The following is a 23,995-nucleotide window of genomic DNA, read 5'->3' as shown; positions in this document are numbered from 1 at the left end:
TGATAGACAACATCGTTAAAATGGGAGTGTTTTGTTTGTATATAATATTCTTTTTGGATTAAGAGAATAATATAATGATTAGTCATAATGATGGAGAGAGAATATAAGTTCGTATAATTATATTTAATGTAGAGAATATATTCCTAGTCACGTATAAAAAAAAAACACACATTCTCCAACCATTGTGTTCAAACACATGGTGTAGTTGAGCTTGACTTCTCAAGTATACAGTGAGCTTGTTTTCCCTCTACTACCCTTCACCCTCAAGTACAATGGATCAAGTGGATATAGGCATAGGCCACACACAATTGAAAATGGACCTGACTCCTACCTTATTCGATCTAAGTGCCTTAGTAAAGACATCCCTTGTCTTGTGATTTGTGTAGATATGTTGGAGATCTATGTGCGTGTTATTCTTTGCCCAAATGTGTAGTGGTAGTGCACCTCAATGTGTTTGATGAGTTTATTAAATACCAACTCCATGCCAATTGGATACTACTAAGATAGTCACGGAATATTTACATTGGTTCATTAATTTAGATGCTAAATTATTCCAATGTATGCTTAAACAATACTACCCATTTGTTGCATAATGCTTGTTGTTGCACATTTTCTTGATCCAAAAGATAGTATTGCTGCCTAAGGAAAATAAGAAGGTCAATGTCGATCGACAATCCAGCAAACTACTTGCCATTTATATAACCTTTCAGGTAGATCACAATTTTTGCTCCATTAAAAAAATAATTGAGACTAATATTTATAAAAAACTATTAGCGCAATCTAGATATGCTTCATGTGGTGTTTGCATGAATTAGAGTAGTAGTCACCCATAGAGTTGAGACATGGGTGGCTTATGGTCAAGTATAAAAGGCTACAATTATCGACATATACTAAGTGAAGTAGTAAATAATATCTTCAAGTTTCGAATATCGCAATATTATTACGGGCTCATGTTTATTTCTCCACACAAAACTTAAAACAAGAAGTTAAAATCTTAAAGATATCAAGTGAGAAAAAATATTTCTTGCATGATCATGACACCATCCACCTCTTTTGTCGATGATTTTTTGTAAAGCAAAAACATAAACTTGGTTTTTTTATTTATTTTACCAAAAAAACACTACTTCACATTAGTTAGCAAACAAAGTAAATCAAAGTTCAACCATATTAAGCAAAACTCACATTTCTCCCCACAAAACTAATCATAATCCAAAACATTTCCTGCCCACTAATGGAAGCAAGCCATTGGCGAAAACAACCATCCGGGTGCTTGGTAGTTCCATTTAGGCCGTGATGATGATTTGACCATCATAGGAGAACCACCCCATTTCAACAGAAACATTAATCAAGCCTTTTTTGCTTCATTTGAGTTCCCCTGAATCGAGTCGTATCGTCCGTGCAACCAAAATACCATCTCAAACCATATGTTTAGCAACACCTCACCGCTTGGGAGCTTTCCCTGCTAAAAAACAAATGTACACCGCTTGGTTCAAATGTGCCAAACTGGTAAGCACGCCACCATAATCCATATCTCCTCAAAAAATTCAGATTTTGTGCCAGGTTGCACTCCAGCACATTGGAACACGCTGCCACCTTGCACTATAAATCCATGACCATGTGGGTTTAACTGTTCTGCCCAACCTTCCCACGTTAAGTTCAAACCCTATAAGGACCCCACACAACTCTCCCATTCACACCGCATGTTGCCACTATTCTAAGACTTCTACCCCAAATGCTAATCGCCTCTGCACAATTCCCAAAATGGTGAGGTATCGATTCCACAGAGTGTCCACATAACTTGCAACCAGTCACCCCACATTTTGTTATAAGGGCATGGTGTATAACCTAATAAATTGATGACATAGTATAACTCTTGTGACACATGGTCTTGGATCCTAAAACAACTTTGACCTCGAATGACAATCCATCAACAAATTGAACTAGAGGTGGAACTCGATACACAAGGTTCCAACAATGAGACATGGAACAATGGATGTTCAATCATCATCCAAAGAGGGTGACATATTTAGTTTATGAATAAACAAGTATATCCAATGGAGGAATGAATCAATGAAATGTTGTAAGGAAATTCAAGAGAAATCAATCTAATCATCGTGTTGGTAGTGAATGAAGAAATGGAGATATTGCGTTTGGGTTGATTGATACTTTGTGGATGATAGGTTGAAGAGATGTAACATGAGATTTTGAGAACATTAATCAAGACTTATTTTCCAATATATATTAAGATGAAATGTGGAATGATAACCTATTTGTTATGGTTTATGGTATACATGAGAGATCATGGGTTCAAGTTCTCTCAAATTTATAAAACTTTTGTATGATCATGAGTCCTGACATCCTCTTTGGACATATGTGCATCCAAATAGTGCAAAGTTTTCATGACAGTTGCTACTATGTTTCTATTTGCAATATACGTTTATCACTACATTGTCATGTAAACGTGTATGTATATGCTACTTGAGTAGGATAACTGGGGACTTGACTAGGGAAGACACAACATTGTACAAGAATAACTTAAAACTCCTACTTAGGTTGATGTTTTAGAGCTATGTTTGATGCAATTTAGTTATCTAATTGGTCACCTTCTATTGTGCATGTTTCGTATGGATATGTTACTCCGGTTGGTGTTATGATAGGAGTAAAAGGAACAACGTCTTAAGGAGACTGTTACTTACTATTTTGATTATGACAAACATATGTGGGTGGAGTCGTCAATTTGGCAAACGGCATTGCAACATCCGATGAGAGTGATTGGTAAATCTAGTAAAAGATGGATTTTAAATCGTTCTCCTTCTGATAGTATGTTATTTTGCCAACTATGGGTATTTAAAAAAAAATCATTGTTGGACTTGCATTGGGATCAATCAAATTATCTTTGGAAACATACAAGTCCTCCGTATTATACTAAATTTATTAAAAAATTTCAATATTTTGTGAAGTTGGGACGAAAATTGCTCTTAAGTAGGAAATTGCATTCGTCATCTGTTATGAAAGTGTGATTGGCGAATGGGGCCGCTTTAATGGATGCATATAAATATATGGAAGTGGTTATGGAGTATGCAAATTCCCAGGAAATTTGTACTTTTTCACTGGTTATTGGTTCATTATGCACTACTGGTTTGGGCTTGGTCACGACAACTAAATAGTAAGTCGTGTGGATTTGGTTTGTGGATGTATGATGGAATCAATTAAGCATGTATTGTACTCTTGTCCTAAAATTATGCAAGTATGGAAGAGAGTATTTAAGGCTATTGATATTGATACATGCTAATTGTGTGAGCACTTGGGGTGCGGTTAGGTGGGGCATTCTAGAGGGACAATTGTTGCTATATGAAAAGGAGGATATAATGGAAGCCTTTCACATAGTTCCTCCTCATATACATGTTACCCTAAGAGTGTAATATGTAAGATGCGTAATGTTTAATATGAAATGTTAACGTGTGAGTGTGAGGTGGGGTAAGTAGGTGTAACTACCCCCATTCGGTTTTTTGTAATGTCTTGATAAGATCTCGTACTATTTAAACCCCACCCATGCGGCATGAAAGAAGGAAGGAAATATAGTGAAGTTACCCTCAACTTGTGTCTCTCTCTCTCCCACATTCTAACCCCTGCTCCACCCCTCACCCATCAACAATACAAATGGTTCAACCTTTTCTAATTGATAGTTTGCAATTTAGGGATGATATTATTTGGAAGACAATTTCATTTATTTTGTTGTCGGTAATTTGGAAGGTGCGACGTACATCAGTTATTGACAATGTCACTCATGATGTTTCTGTTATAATTGTTGAATTCAGGTACTTATTCATACATTACATGGTCAGTACGAAAGTTTTACAGGCAATGCTGATGTCATTTTTAGGAAGCAAATGCATTTTAAAAGGTTATGGGATTCAATGCTCATTTTTAGGGAAGATGGAGATCACATACTATGGATGTATATTGTTCCTGTCATTTTAGGAAACAATGTCTACTAACTTTGGGACTTTGTTGCTACAATTGTTGGTGGTATAGGTTACATTGCATGCGCCGTTGCAGTTTTGGAGGATTAAAGCATAAAAATATGGGAGATATGGTGTACAAATATGTGCAGTTCTTGTATATACACATCAAATCGGCTATGATGCACACACAATGGAGTCGGTTGGTATACTACTTTATCCAACAAATCTTTTGTATTTCTTATGATTTTATAATACCAAGGTGTATCTCTTTAAATAAAAATAAATAAATAAAAACTCCTACTTAGGTTACCTTGTGTAATCCCCCTTGTGAAATAATATTGTCAAGCTCGAAGATTTGATTCTAGTCGAGGAAAGCTTAGACTCTAGGAAAACTCATAGTTGAGAAAACCTAGACTTGAGAAAATCATGAACTTGAATCATGGAAAGCTCACACTCAAGTCGAGTCATTCCCTCTCCTTTCGCCTGCGTCATAATTTGACCTCTCTCAATCTCTCTCTAAAATAAGGGGTTATAATGTGATTACAAAATAATGGCAATGGTGATTATGAAAGTGTTTACAATAGTGATTATAATGAGAGGAAAGACTATGAATGTTAGTGACCCGAGTTCACGAACAACGATCGCCACACCTTTTTGTTGTTTTGGCTTTACACACCCTCTTTTGGTATACCTCTTTTCTCTACCCTTTGTTCCTCCTTTCACTACCTTTTTTTAGCAAGATAAAAACCTTAAATACTCTCTCACCCAATGCAAAACTAAAATAGAACATGATGAAGGAGCCCCCCCCCCCCCCCCCCCCCTACAAACAACGGTCGCCACACCTTTTTGTTGTTTTGGCTTTACACACCCTCTTTTCTCTACCCTTTGTTCCTCCTTTCACTACCTTTTTTTAGCAAGATAAAAACCTTAAATACTCTCTCACCCAATGCAAAACTAAAATAGAACATGATGAAGGAGCCCCCCCCCCCCCCCCTCCTACAAACAACGGTCGCCACACCTTTTTGTTGTTTTGGCTTTACACACCCTCTTTTGGTATACCTCTTTTCTCTACCCTTTGTTCCTCCTTTCACTACCTTTTTTTAGCAAGATAAAAACCTTAAATACTCTCTCACCCAATGCAAAACTAAAATAGAACATGATGAAGGAGCCCCCCCCCCCCCCCCCCCCCCCCAATGTAGAACCATTGAAGAAGAAACCAAAATGACCTATCCTTTTCTCTATCATAAAGCTTTTTGTGTTATTGTTGGCCCCATAACCAATCCACATAGGTAGTATATCTTGCTATGGACAAGCTTGGAATCCAAAACAATAACGCCTTCGAATACTCAACCTATCAACAATTTGAATTGATGGGGCCGAAATAGTCCAATCTTGCTGTAATAATAATGGCATCAAGTCCCTTTGAGGATGAGATGTTTGTAAGCAAGAAGGACATTCATTGGAACTCTTTGGATTGCAAGCAAAAAACATATTTTGGAAGAATGTGATCTATCGAATTGTGAGCAACAACATTTGCACATATATTAACAAGGATGGAATAAAGAAAACTTGGACGTTGCAAGCGTTTCAAATACATTAGATACCACTAATTGCATGCAATCAAAACCTAAGAGAACTAGCACGATCTCTCATACAGTTTAACTTCCACCTTGTTGCGTTCCTAGATGATTCAAGGTCTAGAAGTTAAAACACTTGAGATATTGTGCCCAACAAGCTTGTCAGTGACTTAGACTTGAGGATTCTCAAATATATGTGATATTCTTGTAATCACGGTAGATAATAATAAGGTGGGAAGAAACCTCAAGTAGGCGACACACCTACTCAAAAGCACCCACAATGGTTGTAGTTTATTTCTACAACTTCAGACTTTTGTGAATGAAAAACAAGTGGATGTAGTTGCCCATCACATTTGATATGCAACAATAAACTCCCAAGTGTACAGTGATATGAACCATCGACTTCATACAAGGGTTGACATGTACAAGAATGGATTTTGTGCAGTTAGTCATGAGCTGAGCAAACTAGGTGATATATGGGCCAAATGGTCAATGATGATTACTGAGATATGGGCGATTTGTCATGGGGGGGGGGGGGGTCGTGTCTGTCGCGCAAAGACATAATCAGGCAGAGTAGTCATGGACCAATTGCTAGGATCCACATGATCCACATGTTGAGTCCAAGCTAGGAGATTATTGGGCCCACATAGATTTTAGAACAGTAATGCTCCGAGACTTTGTAATCGAAGCGCCGGTCTAAGACTGTATGGTGAATGAGCTACTCTAGTGTTTCCATGGCGTCATGATTTGTATTAATGGCCATATGTTAGGATGGTTACATTAGTTAGTTAGTCCGTTGAATGGGAACCTATAAAGGGGCATTTGGAGAAATAAAGGAGAAGTGAGAATTTAAGGGGGCATTCGAAGAAATAAGAAAATGCAGAAAATGGAAGCCCCTAAACCCCTAAACCCTTAAACCCCCTTAAACCCTAACCCACCCTTGGTCATCGCCCGCTGCGTGGACGTGCACCTGCAGTTTCGGCATTCAGGTGAAAATGTTTCCATCTTTCCTCTCTCCTCACGTTAGGTCACGCTTTTCATTCACAGATTGACTGACTCCAGTCACAGAAGAAGAAGAAGAAGAAGAAGAAGAAGAAGAAGAAGAAGAAGAAGATGATGATGATGATGAAGATAAAGAACATTGAAACCTTTCAATTATCGTTAAAGCTCAGCGGTCTCTCGTTTCGACGGTAGGTGAATCGAAAGACTGCAATTCTCGATCCCTTGGTTGGAGGTTTTCCATCGTTTTCTTCTATAGACGGATCGGAAGAGTGCCAAAGCGATTCATCCTGTGCATGAAGCATATTTGTATCGTTTCTTGGGTTCTTTAGCTCGTTAAATTTACCATCGTTTCTTTATTTCCGTTTCAGATGGATCGGGTTCCATCCTCTGTTTAGCCGATCGAGTTTCGTTTTCTTTAGTCAGATCCGAGGACTGACTTATGATTCTTCATATGCAGAGGTTTTTGGTTGACGAAAGCCAGTTTATATCTTCCTTTCACACAGTTTAATCGTTTGAATCATTTCGTCTATTCTGGTTTTTCTGTAGCCGGATCGGATACCGACTGTAATATGATTTGCAACACGTACCTGAACCATTTCCATCATTTTTCCTCGTACTAAATCGCACATCCCAGTTTTTGAAAGTTGTGGTTTAGCAGAAGAAGAAAAAAATCAGGTATTTCTTTCGTAAATATAGATCCTCTCCCTTCTCTTACTCGTAAAACTTTTCAATATTTTCTCCTTTTCGGTTCTCTGTAGCCGGTTCTGAAGATTGCTATAGCAAAGATAAAAGAGAAGTAAAACATGAATTTCCAATCAGGTTTGTCTGTAGCCAGATCAAGATGAATGAACTGTGCGTCACTACTGAAGAGCAATCCGTCTCTTTTCTTAGTTTTAGTTTCAATGTTCCCAACATAGTATCTGGTGTGTTTAGGGGTTTATCGACGCTGATACATATAGAGAAGTAATCATTACTACCATCAGGTGAATGTTTTCCATCTTCTCATCCTACTATCTCAGTTCTCGAGAATGAATGAAATGTTGCCTTTTTTCAGTAAGCAGTCATTTTTCTCTGTTCTTCTGAATTATGTACGAATGATTGCAATTTTTGTTGAATACACAAACCAAGTGTTTCCATCATTTCACTTCGCTAGATCACGCTTCTTAGTCTTTTCAAACTGTCTTAAAGGTTAAAAGAATGAAGTTCAATGGAAACAATTCTTTGTGAGCTTCTTAGTCTTTCCTGGCGTCTTTTTAGCAGAATAAAAGACAGGAGCAATGCAAGCAAGTATCTTTTTTGCTACGTCACTAGCAAGAGCAAAGGCTGAATCCTGATTTACAAGTTTTTTCATTTTGAACAAAAAATCGTGAACTTTGCTGTTTTGCTGTTCTTCTGTTATCAGATCATATTGTGAATTGTGATTTACAATGCATTCTGTGCGTTTCCATCCTTTGAGACTGTCGTAAGAAGAAAAAAAGCAGGTACTTTGTTTTAGCTGGACTGCCTAAGTGAAATGTGATTTCAGTGTTTTCTCACACATTGTGTAAATCAAGAAATAGTTACGCATTTCTATGTGTTTATTTGTTTACAATTGTTCAGTTTTGGCAACCTGTCAATCATCTCCTTTGCATCTAAAGGTTTGGAAATTAGGCAATTGTCAGAGGATGCCAATCAGTCTGGTATTTTTTCTGTAGCTGGATTTATGGGGGAAATGTGATTCATTGTTCTCTCACACATGTTCTTGATCATTTTATCACATTTCTGTGTATTTATTGGTTCACAAGAACGTACTGTTGGCAGCCATTTTGTTCCATGTAAAATGATGGAAATTAAACAAGAGTTCGAGAATGGTAATCAGTCTGAGAATATTGCTAAATGGCTTGTAATGTGCCTCTGAATTCATCTGGCTTTAGGGTTAATGCACTATCCTCGAAGTGGGTCAGGTAAATATCTCCTTTAAAACATGATCAAATAGGTGCCTATGAAGATGATAATGCATTTATCTCAAAATGGAGCAGTACGAAGCTGGAGAGCTCTTTGATGGTATTGTAGCAAGCGGGCATTATAGGGACCAGAGCAGCAACTGTAGTTAAATATCATGAGGATTATGCCAAAACATCCATGTTCTGAATCTTGAAGGGGCATATGAAGATGATAATGCATTTATTTCATGATGTAGCTTTGTGAAGGTGGAGAGATCTTTGACCATATTGTAGCGAGAGGGCATTACAGTGACTGGAGCAGCTGCTGCAGTTAGTGCACTATTTCTGGAGTGAATCAATCTCCTTCAAAAAATCAAATAGGTCATCATAGCTTCTATACTAAAGGTGGTATGCTTTTACCAAACCTAGAAGCATTTTTACAAGCAAAGAGAACTGTCTTATGTGTAGCATGCTAGGCATACACATGTGTGCGAAGAAACTGTTATGATGTTTGCCTCCTGCTATACTAAGGTTTTTTAGGCGTCTCATACAAATTGAATCTAGAAGCAATTTTTCTCTGTCTTCCTGGTCTTGTTTTCTGTGGATTTTTTCTGTATGGGAGCAGAAAACTGTTATATATGTATCATGATAGGATACAATGCACTCACATGTATTTTGTAAGCAGGTGTTTCACAAGCATGGTGTCGTTTGTCATAACGTCAAAAAAAGAGTATTCACCTTTGAAAGCTGTAGAGTTTGGATTGTCAAATGTCCTTTAGGCTAGGTAAAAACTATAATTCTGCTCTGTATCTTCGAGAAAGGATGTAAACTTTTCTGAAATGTACTGCTACCTTTCTAATCCTCAGGAAAACAATTCATTGAGATGGTAAGAAGTCTATGACAGGGCTGCTATGGTGCTTGTTAGGATGACACTTGGATCAAATAGTACATTAGATTAAATAGAAAACAATAATATGATAATATAGGAGCGGAGAAATAAATGACATGAGTATTTACGTGGTTCGGCTAAATTAGCCTACGTCCACGGAAAGGAGAGTGATTCCACTATAAGAAAATGTAACGGAGAGTTTACAACAATTAGAGAAATTATTCTCCAATTAAACCCAACACCCAAGAGAATAACCTCACAATTCTCTCACAAGAATTCTCTAAAAATGGTGTTTCCCAACTCTCTAATTCTCTCAAATCTCACAAGCCTACAACTCTCGGTGTTCATGCTTTTTAAATGACTAAGGCTGCCTTTATATATATAGGCCTCACTTCACTAACTTTTGCATGATAATGATGCATGCATGGGCCTTTATATATACTTCATGCAGATGAGAGACGTGGCTTTTCATAAACCACAAAAATTAATTCTAGTCATTTAACAAATCTCCACCTTGACTTGAATTTGATAGTAGTCTCACTCCACCTTTGCCAGATAACTCAATTATCGGCAACACCAATCAAATTCAAGCAATGCTTGAACTTGATTCTTGGAAGAAGCGGGATTCAAGCAATTAACATATCTGCGGGATTTTCATAAGTTGAAATCTTTTTCACTAAGATATCACCCTGCGAAATAACATCACGAACAAAGTGATACTTGATATCGATGTGCTTAGCTCTTTCATGGAACATCTGATCTTTAGTCAAATGAATGGCACTTTGACTATCACATAAAATGTCGATCTTGTCCGAACAAGAACTGAGCTCCCCAAGTAAGCCTCTTAACCAGATCCCTTCTTTAATCACCTCTGTCACTGCAATGTACTCTGCCTCTGTCGTTGATAACGCAACCACGGGCTGTAACGAAGCTTTCCAGCTAACTGCACTTCCACCCAGAGTGAATACATACCCTGTGAGTGATCTTCTTTTATCAAGATCACCATCATAGTCAGAGTCAACATAGCCAACTAGAGAACTACTACTCCAGATAAGCGTTTTAAGTCCCACGCAAATATCTTAGAATCCATTTCACTGCGTTCCAGTGTGATTTTCCAGGACAAGCCATGTATCTGCTGACCACACTCACAGCATGTGAAATATCTGCATGTGTACAAACCATAGCATACATCATGCTACCAACTGCACTGGAGTAGGGACTCTTGCCATGTATCTCTTTTCATTATCTGACTTTGGTGATAAAGAAGCTGATAACTTAAAATGTGCTGCAAACGGAGTCGATACTGGTTTAGCATTTTTCATACCAAACCTCTCCAACACTTTCTCAATATAACTCTTCTGAGTTAAATACAGCTTTCCACCAATACGATCTCTTTCGATTTTCATGCCAAGGATCCTTTTTGCTGCACCAAGATCCTTCATCTCGAACACTCTGTTCAACTGCTTCTTTAATTCTTCAATATCCGACATATTTTTAGCTGCAATCAACATGTGATCAACATAAAGAAGCAGATAGATAAATGAACCATCATGAGTCTTCCTGAAATAGACACAATTGTCATAACGGCTTCTTGAGTATCCGTTGCCAACGATAAAGGAATCAAATCGCTTGTACCACTGTCTCGAAGACTGTTTTAAACCGTATAATGATTTCTTCAACAGGCAAACATGATCTTCTTTTCCTTCAACAACAAACCCTTTTGGTTGTTGCATGTAAATGTATTCTTGAAGTTCACCATGCAAAAATGCGGTTTTTACATCAAGTTGTTCTAACTCCAAATCATGCATAGCAACTAATGCAAGCAAGACACGAATAGAACTATGTTTCACAACAGGTGAGAAAATATCATTAAAATCAACACCTGGTACCTGACTGTAGCCTTTAGCTACTAACCGTGCCTTGTACCTTGCTTTCTCCACTCCAAGAATTCCTACCTTTATTTTGAAGATCCATTTACAGCCAACAATCCTTTTTCTAGCTGGCGGCTTCACAAGTACCCAAGTTTTGTTTTTATAAAGAGACTCAATTTCTTCTTGCATAGAAAACAACCACTTGGTGGAATCAACAGAAGAAACGGCTTCAGAGTAAGAAGCTGGCTCGCCAATAGAATTTGTTTCTTCTCCAACTGATAAAGCATATGCAACAATATCAGCATATCTCTGTGGTGGTCTAATTTCTCTTCTTGGTCTATCTCTTGCAATACTTCGTTCTTCCTCAGGAGGTGTTTCTTCTACGACATCAGGCTCCTCTTCTACAGATTCAGGAGCAGGTGTTTCAGCCATCACTGGTGGACTTGGAACTTCAAGCTCCACCTGCTTTGATGTACTTCCTGTCTTATATGTATCAGAAGAAAACACAGGCTCCTTTCGAGGATTTAGTAGAGCAGATTCATCAAAAGTAACATCTCTACTAATTACGAATTTAGGTGACTTAGGATCAGGACAGGGCTGCTATGGCGCTAAAACGAAATAATAGTCCAAAGTTGATTCAGAAGTGCTGATGTGATCGTTTATATTCTCTTATGTGGAGTCCCACCTTGTTGGGCAGGTTCTTTTCACTTCTTCACCGCTGTATGATCTCCTTTCCATGTATAGACTTTATTCTTATTTGCTGCTACTTTCAAATGGATTTGCAGAATTAGAACAAGGGGTTACTCGAGAAATATTAGGTTGTAATATTGATTTCAAGAAGGATCCTTGGCCAAAAGTTTCAGAAAAGTGCAAAATCACTTGTTCGCCAAATGTTTGAACGTGATCCATGAGTACGATTAACAGACTAAATCCTTGGTATTTCTATATGATGACTTGTGTAACATGATGATCTGGAAGATACTTCTCATAGTATTTACAAAATTTTCTTGTAGATCATACATGGCTTCAAAATAGTAATAGAGCTCTAGATATTCTTGGTGATGCAGTGCTCTCTAGGTTGGAACATCTTTCAACCATGAACAATCTCAAGAAAAAGGCATCAAAATTAAGACTTTTTTATTCAGGTTGTATGGCTAGTATGCTTCTCAAAAAAAGACATTAAGAGTGAAGATTCTTTAAAATATGGATATGCAATCTATGAGGATCTCACAGTTTTGTATTCTAATTTCATCTAGATGATTCCTTGTGTAACATAATGATCTGAAAGGGACTTCTCATAGTACTTATAAAATTTTCTTGTAGATCATACATGCAGTGCTCTCTCGGTTGAAACATATTTCAACCATGAACAAGCTCAAGAAAAAAACATCAAGAGTAAGTCTTTTTTATTCAGATTATATGGTTAGTATGTTTCTCAAAAAATGACATTTAAGAGTGAAGATTCTTTAATTATATGAATATGCAATTGATGAGGATTTCACAATCTTGTGATTTGATCTCATCATAAGGACATATCTTGAAGACTGGTTACATGAAAATGCATTGTTGCTGATGTGTGACGTAGACAATATGTTTGCTTTGCTGTTAAAGCGTGCAATGGATTTCATTTTAATCTTCCCATGACATAATCTGGCATGATGAAGTTTGGACTGTTTTTGATATAGTCAGACTTCTGTAATTACAAATTTCAAACTCATTATATTCAAGTACCAAAGGTGGGTCAAATCGGTGTAAAATGATCATCTTATTTATGATGAACATATTGAGGTATCGTGATATCCCTAGTTCTACTTTAAGTAATATAGATTCAAGAATGACTGTTTGTTTTGAAAAGCATTGAGAATGTGAAGACCAGTTTGAAGTTTTTCTCTGTTTTATCCAGAGACAGATCGATTCTCACTGCAGTACATCGTACTTGGATACTTATGATAAGCTACATTACTTGCAATTTAGCAAACTTGCCGTTCACAATTAGGGCTTAATGTCATACATGTGTATATAAGGTCTGGTTTTTCCAAATTAAGGTTGCCCATGGATTTTAGGCCTACGACAGTGGGATTTATGTGCAATTGTGGCAAATTGTCCAGTAGTCGTTTCACTTTAGCATTACCTTTAAGAGGTTAAGATGCAAATTCAACAAGCAGAGACAAGTGCCAATCTCCCACTTCTAGGATATCTTTGTTATTAATTTGATAAGGAAGAAACTCACTATGCTGCAAACACCAATGCGAATCATTTTAGCGTGATGCCCACAAACCATTCTTGGGTGTTCCTCAATAACTATTATTATTAATTTATCTCTATCACACAGCCTCTGTGATAGTCTTAGCCTCTACCGAGGTAGCTTTATACTTCATAAGTTTCAGCTCCTGTATATTTTAATTTTTGTATTGATGACATGGTGACATTTTAAAGCTGCACTGACGTCATTAGGTATTATTTAATTCCCTTATTTAGTCTAAAATGCTTGAACTATTTTGGTTTTTTCTGGACAAGATCTCATGATGCATTGCTCGGTGACATTTTTAGACCAACTAGGGCTTTTTGGCATCTTAAGAGGTGTTTTTGTTCTTATTTGATGGGAACGCTAGGAAGATTCTTCATTGTTATAGCTCATTCTTTCATCCTCTTCAATCATGAAGTCAACTTAAGAGTTTTACTTTGTTAGCTAGGATTTTATTTGTGTGGATGAGATCTCATGACTAATTGCACTCTTAACATTGTGGGTCAACTAGGCCTTGTTTTGTTTCTCCTATCTGACTATAAAATGCTCAGATGATTGCTCGTTATTATAGTTTTATAGTTCGTTCTTTCATCTCCGTCATGTCTGAAATCAAAGTTACAGTTTTGCAGTTTTGCTTTGCTAGCTCGGATTTGATAGAGCTTCATATGTGCCATGTAATTGCTGAGTGTTTGACTGGTGAAGAAGTTGAAGGCATTAAAGGCCATATGTAATTCGATGGACGTTGATAAGACTGTATTTCTTACCTCTGAGTGAACAAACTCAGGTTTTTATAAAAATGTGTTACTGCTTGGCGAGTCTGAATTCAACAGTTAATGGAAGCAGTAAATATATTCTTTTTGGTTGTCCTTTGTGAGATGTTTCCTCTGTATGCTTCAATTTTAGGGTATAAACTCAGGAATACCCCTGAGTTTTTTGTTATTTACTCAAATGCTAATACGTTTACTCAAATGTTCTAAATACCCTATGTCAATGCCCCAAAGAGCAACTATATGTGCTAAGTGAGCAGTTATGCTATGGTCAATTCATCCCCTTTTATCAATTATATGTGCTCTTTGAGCAGATATATGGTGAACTCAATCCTCTTTTCTCTTTTTTGGGGTTTACCAAGGGCATTTGGTGAAATAATGAAAAATCATGGGCGTTTGAGGAAACAAAATCAGGGTTTTTTGGGAGTTCATCCAATTGAAAGATTCAGTAAATGATCATGCATGTAACAATTCTTTCAATATGCTGTGTTATTCAATGGACATGTTTGTTTTTGGAGTGAAGATGTCTTAAGCTGCACATTACAACTGTGTGAATTTTAATGTTTAGATCATAGTGGTCTCATTGTTTATATAAACTGTCATGGAATTTTCAAAGTTATCTCCACGTATTTTCTAAATACTTTTATATGCAGTCTTTTCCAGGAAGATACCAATAGAATGGAACTATGGACTATGTTGAATTTGTGGCCGTCACAATTCACTTGTGAAGGATGGATGTCAATGGGAATGGAACTCTGGACTATGGTGAATTTCTATCCATTACAATTTTTTTGCGAAGGATGGATAATTATGAATATTTGGAAAATGCCATCTCATTCTTTGACACACATGGTGATGGATTCATTGATTGTGACAAGCTCAAAGAGATATTATGAGGTGAATTAGACTCTGTTGGTATGGATATGATCAATGGGATAATCCAAGAGGTGGATGCAGATAAGATATCATCCATTGTTTGAAACATAAATAATTATGTTTTCTTAAGAATTGACATCTTTCTTCCTCCCGTGTAAATATTTCTTTCTAGTTATTGCTAAAACATAGATAAACATGGTTTCAAAAAGGTGACAAAATCCTCTTTGGCGCATGTAAATAATTGCTGATTGTGGTTTTATTCCGACTTGCCCATTTGGCTCCTCTGTTCAGACGTGATATATATTTTGGTATTACCAGATGTTTTGGCATAACAGATGACTTTAGGTTTGTATAAGGATAGAATTCAATAACTTAGGTTTGAGGTCATACCTTTATAGTCCAATTATATAAACTCTTTTAATATCTTTATGCACTTCTATAAGTTTCATTTCACTGAACGATTAACATATTTAATCTGATGACATACTAGTTTAGCAATTTGCTTAATGGATTTAAATGTTGTTATTGACATACACAAATATGTTGTGACAACCAGGATTGCAAAATCTGCTATGATGCGTACGGGTACCGGTTGGAGGAAAGCTTCTAGACTCTATTCTAGAGGATGGTTTGGCAGTCTGTAACCTAAAGCTAATCAAGGGTCACTCGAGACAAAAAATGAAGGAATATAATGACACAAAATGTATGCAGATAGGTCATTTATTCGATCTGTTAACCTCTCGCTGGAAGTGTGGCCCTCGATAGGCTGATTGTAGCTAGTTAAATAGAAGCTTAAGTATTTTTTACAAGCTTTCCAGGATTGCAAAATCTGCTATGATGCGTATTGGTACTGATCGGAGGAAAGCTTCTAGATGCTATTCTAGAGGATGGTTTGCTAGTCTGAACCTAAAGCTAATCAAGGGTCACTCAAGACAAAAAAGGAAGGAATATTATGACACAAAATGTACGCAAATAGGTCATTCATCCGATCCATTAACCTTTTGCTGGAAGTGTGGCCCTCGATAGGCTGGTTGTAGCTAGTTAAATAGAAGCTTGAGTATTTTTTACAAGCTTTCGTTTTCCTGTTGTCTTTTAGCTCTTCAATGTATGCTGTTCTTGAAGATGTTGATAAAGCACAGTCAATGATAAAGCACACATTGGGCGATTATTTTATGTGAGATTTTCTAGTTGAAGAGAAGCCAACTATTAAAGGTATAGTTAACAGAAAACTATAAAACAAGACATTTGTATATTAGTTTGATATCTGTTACTATTGGTAGAGCTAGATTGTACTCAATTCTTTGATTCGCTTTATAGTTGATATTAAAATGTTGTTTTACTTACCAGGGAGAGATGTGTTAAGTAGTTAGTGTGAGGCACTTTGTATGGTAAATGTCTCAGTTGGATGGCACCTACTCTGGCTCATTACTTTTGCATTTTTTGTTGATGTTGGGTGACTTTTGTTCCAAATGAAATAAATATTACGAACACCCAATCAATGCCTGTCTTTGTTGTCACCAAAAGAGTTCCATTTTGCTGCCTATTTACCTATCAATGCCTGTCTTTGCAAATCATCTTAAGCTTACCATATAAAAAACATTGTTAAACAATAGCATAAACGTGCTGAATGTAGGCTAGAACCAACTGGATTCTCTAGTGATGTTACATCTCTTGTATCAAGCGTTGATCTTATTTTATTCATTTGTGATTCTTATGATGAGCTATTGTATTATTGACATACTCAAGTTTGTTGTAATGCTTTGCATACATTTGAGATTTAGACATTAACATAGATTACATTGGATCTTAGGCACACCAAAAAATGAGAAGGCTTTGATATGTGATTTACATTTTACTCAGAGATCTAGTAAGATATCATGCACTGTAAGAGAGAAATAAATATATAGTGGTGCGTGCACGAAACGATTTATTGATTTGACTCACTCTTAAAAGGAAGGGATGACTTGTACTGAATCAATGTATATATTATGAATTTATCAATTGATTATGCTTTCTCGCATACATATTTCTTTGAATGTATCCTTTGGGCATTCTACTTGTTTTGCACAATCAATAATCAAAGTAACTCATACAAGCTACTTCTCATCCTCAAAGTGCATTTGTCGCTCTTTGAATAAAAATAGGGACAATTAGTTAGTAACCTATTTTTAATGATGTAATAGTATGCAATATTATGATCGGAGCAATCAACTAATATTGTGTGCTGAAATGTGATGGTTATGGCTTCATACCCCACAAATTCTCTGTGTAAGGGTGGATCCATTAGGAATTTTGTCTGAACATTGGATACATTGGGAATTTTGTCAAAATATAAGGGTGCTTTGAGAGTTTGGAAAGGTGTATCTCAATATTTTGGGTCATTTTTGTAAATATCTCATAATGTTTTTATTTATGGGGCATCCTACAAATGCAGTTCACCTCACCTTCACCTTGCTAAAATATCCCCAATATAAAGTGCAATATACTTTACATGCAAAAATGACTAACCAAAGAAGGTATACATTACTTAACAAAACGATCACCATTTCTTACTTCAAAGAGTTAAAATCGGCAATTGCTTTGTGACACAACTGTACTTGTGAAAAATGCTTTAGATCATTTTTGGATTAGCTTGTGGATGTACTCTTTATGCGACACACAAGGTTCACAATGGCAAATGATGGATGGTCAGGAGACATCATTATTTTAAAGAACAATTTGTATGTTGTGAGATTCACATGATAAACAACAGAAGCTTTTCTTTTAGAGTTCGACCTTTTAGACAAGTATATAAATAAGGTAATGTTGGAAGGTAAGTATTGAATACAAATAATTCACCTTAGTAGAACCTTTATGTTGCCTTGGTTGCTCACTTTAAAGACAAAGTAATGGAAGTTAAAACCTACACTTACCACGGCTCAATTACAAATGACGAAATAGGTGATAATTACCACCCAAAGGGAGATGTTGGAAGAGTAGTTACTTTGATGTAAATAAATTGATGATGATGAGGGAGATCTTACCTAGAAGAAGCTTTGAGTATTTACGATGAAATAAATGAAATGGGGTGCCCTACTCTTGGGTAGCTCAAGGTTTTAAGTTTAACATCTCCTTTCTGGTACCTATCCGACCCTGGCCCCTTATCTTTCACAAGTTGGAAAGGAAATATTCCTCCCCCCCCCCTCCCACTTTCACAATGTGCCAAGCAAGAGACAACGATGATACATGAACATATTCATTGAGTTCATGTATGAGAAAGCATTATGATATGCACCTAATCTATGTCACACTAAATGCTAGGAAAAGGTGGATGGTCCTCGTACCTCTTTTATTTTTGGTAAGCTCAACAAATGCGCATCTATGGGTCCACCTTAACATGAACAAATTTTGCACGTTATCTCTCGTGTATGTGCTAATTTAATAAGAGATCATTTGCGTAACAGACTGTGATGGACTATCTGTATAGGTATTTGAATAAAGAAGAGGGCTAATTTTCATGTTGGAGTATAGACTAAAGTCATCTTGATAGAATGAATGAATGAAATGCTAACTTGTCTTTTAAGAGGAAATAGAGGACTAAGTTCTAACTATAGACTTTGGAAGATAAAAAAGCAATTGATTACAATGAGAAAATAGAGGGCTAACTATAGTTTTTAGAATGTCAAAAAAGCAATTAAAATGCAATCGATTGAGAGTTAATTACAACTTAAGCCTTGTTTATGTTAGATTGATTCAAATTTCTACTATTAGCGCTAGTTACTTGGAGTAGATTGCAAACCATTACCTCCTAAAGTGTGCAAGGTTGTACATGATCATACCATTCATATTCACATATATTTTGTCCCCACGGCTAGGAGGTAGCTACAAGCCCATTAGCTCCTGAATTGTAATAAGTATATAACCTACCGGTGATATTCACAGATGTCCAACCCCAAGGGCCAAGAGGTAGATACAAGCTCATTAGCTCCGTAAGTGTGGAAGGATACGTAAAACCAACCCTCCATTTACATTTACATTTACATTTGAACATGTCTTACCCACTAGAGATGAATATTTGGTCTGTTGATAATGTAAGCCGAACGAATGAGCTATGAGATGTTTTGGTGTCATAGGCCAAAGACATTAAGGCACCTTTGTCTTCTTCTTCCATTTTCTTCTTCTTGTGTCACTCTCATGTACATACCCGTGTATTGCCTTTTCAGACTGGTGGGTAGATCTAAAAACCATATGTTTGGGCTCTCCTTCCGGTGAAAAGTGAAGAAGAAAAACCAGAAAAAAACAATAGTAGTAGTAGTAGTAGTAGCAGGTAGTAGCAGTAGCAGCAGCAGTTTTTTTTATCATATACATATGCACACTTTGGCAAAAGTAAAATGTACTAAAAAAGTATAGACTTGCCCAATGGCGTAGTAAAAAGAAGAAGGAGGAGGAGGAGGAGGAGGAGGAAAGAAAGCGTTGGAAGGGGGGGAAAAGCGTTATCTCGCTGATATAATTCTGATGGATGATGAGAAAATAATAATTTAGACACAATGTTAGCTCATGAAAGATAGGCTTAATAAATGCATGAAATCTAAACACACATATAAATATAAATGTTGATTGTATGGTGTATGTATGGTGTTTAGATTTCATTCACATAGGAGCAGGGAAAGAGAGAGAGAGAGAGAAAGAGAGAGAGACAATTTAACAGACTGACAGACAGATAAGAGAGGGGGGGGGGGGGCTTCAAAACTAGCTACAGTGTTGTCATGTCTAAGAGTGTGTTGATATGGCTCTCATGCTTTGCTCTAATTTTAGTGGGGGTAGCTCACTTCAATGTAGTGAAGGGGCAAATCAATCAGCCTACCTCTTCAAATGTCTCTAGGCCTTACCCTGCCTTCTTCATCTTCGGAGACTCTTTGGTGGATGCCGGTAACAACAACTACATTGTCTCGATCGCCCAAGCCAATAAACTCCCATTTGGTATCGACTTCCCGAAAGGCCCCACAGGACGTTTCTGCAATGGCAAGACCGTCTTGGATGTCATAGGTCTCTATTATCTCTACATGCATAAGTCTTGCCCTTAATAACTATGGCTTGTGGGTGATCCTAATCATTGTTTAAAAAGACAGTCTCGAGTATTTGATGGCTAAAATTTGTCCATAATCACTACTAAAGTTTAGTTGTAATCGTCATCGTGAGAGCTCTAGGGTCCACTCATAATGAGTTTGGTTTGAATATTGTGGGGCTCTATCATTCTGACTTGTGGTCTTGCTAATGATGTCAGTTTTCTCTGTCTTTTGTATTTGTTACAAGCATCCACTTATATCGACTTTATGTTAATGGACTCAATTAAGCTTTTAGCGATAGTTCCATTAGGGTAGATATTGATTACATTAATGAAATGGATTGGGCTAAAAGATAATCTTATGAGCTCATATATCCACATACATTAATTAATTCAATTAGGCTAGAGAGGTTGTCCCATTAGCTCCTATAGACAACTGCTTATGGATGGCTATTTCCTTGGAACCATCTTTCGTTAGTCTCGTGAAGTATTTCGTAATTACTAGTTAATAATGTTTTTAAGATGTCATTGACATATACAAGTATTAACACTGTGTGTGGTGTGCATATATGTAGCTGAGCTTCTCAACCTTCCATTCCCTCCTCCATACCTCGATCCAGCAACAACGGGGAAAGCCATTTTGCAAGGAATCAACTTTGCATCAGGCGCAGGAGGATACCTTCGGGATGCGGGGTTCAATTTTGTGAGAGCTCTTTTATATTCCCAAAAAACATTAACTTAACTTATGCTATAGCAAAAAAAGCAGAGGGAAAGATGTCAAGTGGTTCATGCTCACTCCACTTAGGTAGTGTAAAAGCTCATTATAAGTCTTGCCAACACTTGTTAATGTGATGCTTACATGACTATGGAACATCCACGATACGATCTCGGCACCATCTATTGTGAATGTCTCATCAAAGTAGTTAGGTCCTCTTTCATTGTCAGGGGAATAGAACCATACAAAAGAAAGAAAGAAAAAAACCGATATAAATAATTTAATAGGAAGTGCCCACTATAAATGAGTGTCATATAATTTCATGGCGCCAATGTATGTCGAAATATACTTATCATGGATGTTTTCTTGGAAGGTCGGGAGAGTGGATTTCGACACGCAGATCCAATGGTTCAACAACTCGATCCAACAATACAATGAGCTGTTGGGGCCGGCCGAAGCTAAGAAGCTATTGGCGGAGTCCATCGTCATCACGGTGCTCGGGAGCAATGATTATGTGAACAATTACTTACTAAGCTACTCACCGGATAGGAAGTACACACCCACCGAATTCAAAGAGATCGTGCTCCAAAAGTCACGAGATCAAGTCAAAGTAAGTTCATGTCTCGAAGATTATTAGTTTATCGTGACAATTAAGGAATGGGACATATTTTGCTAATTACAACAGCTCAAGTATTAACTTCTATCCAATTACTTAGCAAGCGTCTCCCTTATGTAATTTTCTAGTTTTAGCTGTAATTTTCTAGTTTTAGCTATACTAGTCGGTTGATTAATTTGTGATAGTTGTTGCCAAATGAATCATGTGCTCTATGTTCTTCCAACAATAAGGAAAAAACAACACGATGCATACCATGTAAATTTTGCTAGTTTTGGCTACTAGTGGGTCGATTGGTTTGTGTTTCGAGAGTATTTCACTCATTGGTCGTTGCCGAATGTGCTCTATGTTCCTCCAACAAAGCAACAAAAAAAAAAAAACACATGCAATGTACCATGTAAAAATTTCCCTTGTTTTAGCTACTAGTCGGTTGATTAAATTTGCGTTCCCAGCCTAATTGACTCATTACCCATTGCCAAATGAATGATGTGCTCTTACGTTTCCTTCCTCCAACAAAAAGAAAAAGAAGAAGAAGAAGAAAACATAATGCATACCATCCATGGGGCGGGCAAAGGTTGAGATCAATCCGAACATGTGTATGGTGTAAAGGTAAAACATGTATGCCCTAAAAGGGCTAAACCCTAAATTGTTGTTCTGTATCCACAGCAACTTTACTACTTGGGAGCTCGGACGGTGGTCATTTCTGGGATTGGTCCGGTGGGGTGCATCCCATCACAGCTAGTCCGGCAGAAGAGTGTGAACGGTGAATGCAGCGACTATGTGAACAACATGATCCAAGACTTCAACGCTGGGCTCAAGTCTGTGCTTCAGGAGGTGGATGCCCAATTCACGGATGCCAAGATTGTGTATGCAGACAGCTTCAATCCTGTGCTCAACTACGTTCGCAACCCTACCAAATACGGTACTCTTCTCTCTCTCTCTTCCCTTCTTCATTTGGAACTCTTACACCGACACCTTACTTAATAGGGTAAGTCCCCCTACTCATGACTCATAGCCCACTCCTTTCTTTATCTACTTACTTATAAGGTCCATCCTAGGGGGGGGTTGTTTACTTATAAGGTCCCCTACACATAGACACGCTTTTAATTTATCAAGCCTTGCGTGAAGCCTCGAACCTCTAGCATCCCGGTCAATGTGTATTCATACTCTCCCGGGGTTAAAGACTTCTCATGAGTAGGACCCCAAAAGCATCATTTAGGGTTGAGGCTTATCACTCCCATATAATGACATCCTAAAGACCATGTGGATGGCAAGTTTATACCATGAAAGGCCTTTTCATTGAACCCCTTGCCTCAAGCGTGTGAACGTGAATGAGTTGTATAAATAGGATCCCAAACCCTCCCCCCCCCCCATTTTGATCATTGAGTCTTGCCCTCCAACTTATCTGGACTGCAAGGAGAAGAAGGGTATGAAGTGTAAGGTTTAGCGTTTGTTCACTAATGTTGAGAGCTTGTGGCGATGCAGGTTTCAAATATGCGTCGATGGGTTGTTGTGGTGGAGGAAAGTACAATGGACAATCACTTTGCTTCCCTTTCGTGAAGCCATGCACCAACCGAAGAGAATATATCTGGTGGGATGCTTTCCATCCATCTGAGGCTACCAATGAACTCCTGGGAAAAAATTTGTATGACACAGTTTCACCCCTTATTCTTTCTTGATTTGTATTCCTTCATTGTATTGAACAATAAGCTATTTGGATGAAGAGGTCACTATTTTGTTACATCAACGTGGAAAATATTTTTTTCTATTACAATTGTGGTATTAAAATCAAATGTATGTTTAAAAAGTGCAAATTGCTTTATATGGCAATAGTAAACCCTTGTAGGGACAAGCCATTTTCTTGCATTTGACACACTTAGGTCATTCCTTCTGAATTGCAATGAATTACCAATTTGGCGTCCTTCCAAGAGCCAGTCCAAATGTCTCCATGCAAGTTCATCTAGGATTCGGCTTCATTTATGTCTCATTTTTTATGGAAATCATGGATAATGAAGATAGCTCGTACTGAATACATAGGAGTTGCATGAATCTTGTCTCTTTGGCTCTTTTTTCTCTTATTTGGTTTTTGTAAGTAAGAATGGTAGCCAAGACATCTTACAAATAATGAATTACTTCATAGATAAGTAATTTTATATGTTGAACAAAAAAACTCGAGGAATTTACCTGTTGTGACTTAATATAATTGACAATGACAAGCACATACAAAAATATCTCAACATTGCAAATGAAGGACTACCAAAAGTGTCTTGCCTCAGTAATTGTACACTCCCTTCTGGTTATTTGGGTGGCCGTCTAGCATATTGCATGCCCAATTAGTCAAAATGCACACGCTGACATATCTCAACATTGCAAATGAAGGACTAGCAAAAGTATTTTACCTCAGTAAAGTATAGACTCCCTTCTAGTTATTTGGGTGGGCGTTTGACATATTGCATAACCAATAAGTCAAAATGCACATACTAAAATATCTCAACATTGCAATGGACTA

At 37.3% G+C, this 23,995-nt stretch overlaps 1 protein-coding gene and 1 long non-coding RNA gene across 2 annotated transcripts; both read left to right on the top strand.

The window, feature by feature from the left end:
• Positions 1-6,454: 6,454 nt before the first annotated feature.
• Positions 6,455-12,533, top strand: LOC147869627 (uncharacterized). The gene is made up of 6 exons (XR_015531048.1): positions 6,455-6,732; positions 6,913-8,871; positions 9,152-9,250; positions 9,333-9,359; positions 11,811-11,923; positions 12,012-12,533. It is a non-coding gene; the product is annotated as an uncharacterized LOC147869627 (long non-coding RNA).
• A 7,209-nt stretch (positions 12,534-19,742) lies between these two features.
• Positions 19,743-23,227, top strand: LOC147869626 (GDSL esterase/lipase At1g71250-like). Its single transcript, XM_087331495.1, has 5 exons — positions 19,743-20,139; positions 20,734-20,861; positions 21,247-21,483; positions 22,153-22,408; positions 22,972-23,227. Exons 1-5 carry the CDS (start codon positions 19,860-19,862, stop codon positions 23,163-23,165), a joined length of 1,095 nt encoding a protein of 364 aa, XP_087187621.1. The 5' UTR covers positions 19,743-19,859; the 3' UTR covers positions 23,166-23,227.
• The last annotated feature ends 768 nt before the right edge of the window (positions 23,228-23,995 follow it).

This window comes from Azolla caroliniana, unplaced genomic scaffold (genome assembly GCF_043228905.1).
Source record: "Azolla caroliniana isolate FFs.n. ecotype wild unplaced genomic scaffold, voAzoCaro1.0.p SCAF_1, whole genome shotgun sequence".
NCBI lineage: Eukaryota > Viridiplantae > Streptophyta > Polypodiopsida > Salviniales > Salviniaceae > Azolla > Azolla caroliniana.
The sequence above is the reverse complement of the archived record's forward strand: the minus strand, read 5'-3'. Positions and strand labels throughout refer to the sequence as shown.

Excerpts from the sequence above, each read along its gene's own strand:
- LOC147869626 (XM_087331495.1), top strand. The coding sequence starts at position 19,860 with ATGTCTAAGAGTGTGTTGATATGGCTCTCATGCTTTGCTCTAATTTTA. Across the intron at positions 20,140-20,733 it reads GACCGTCTTGGATGTCATAG|CTGAGCTTCTCAACCTTCCA; the intron begins GTCTCTATTATC and ends GCATATATGTAG. Across the intron at positions 22,409-22,971 it reads TCGCAACCCTACCAAATACG|GTTTCAAATATGCGTCGATG; the intron begins GTACTCTTCTCT and ends GTGGCGATGCAG.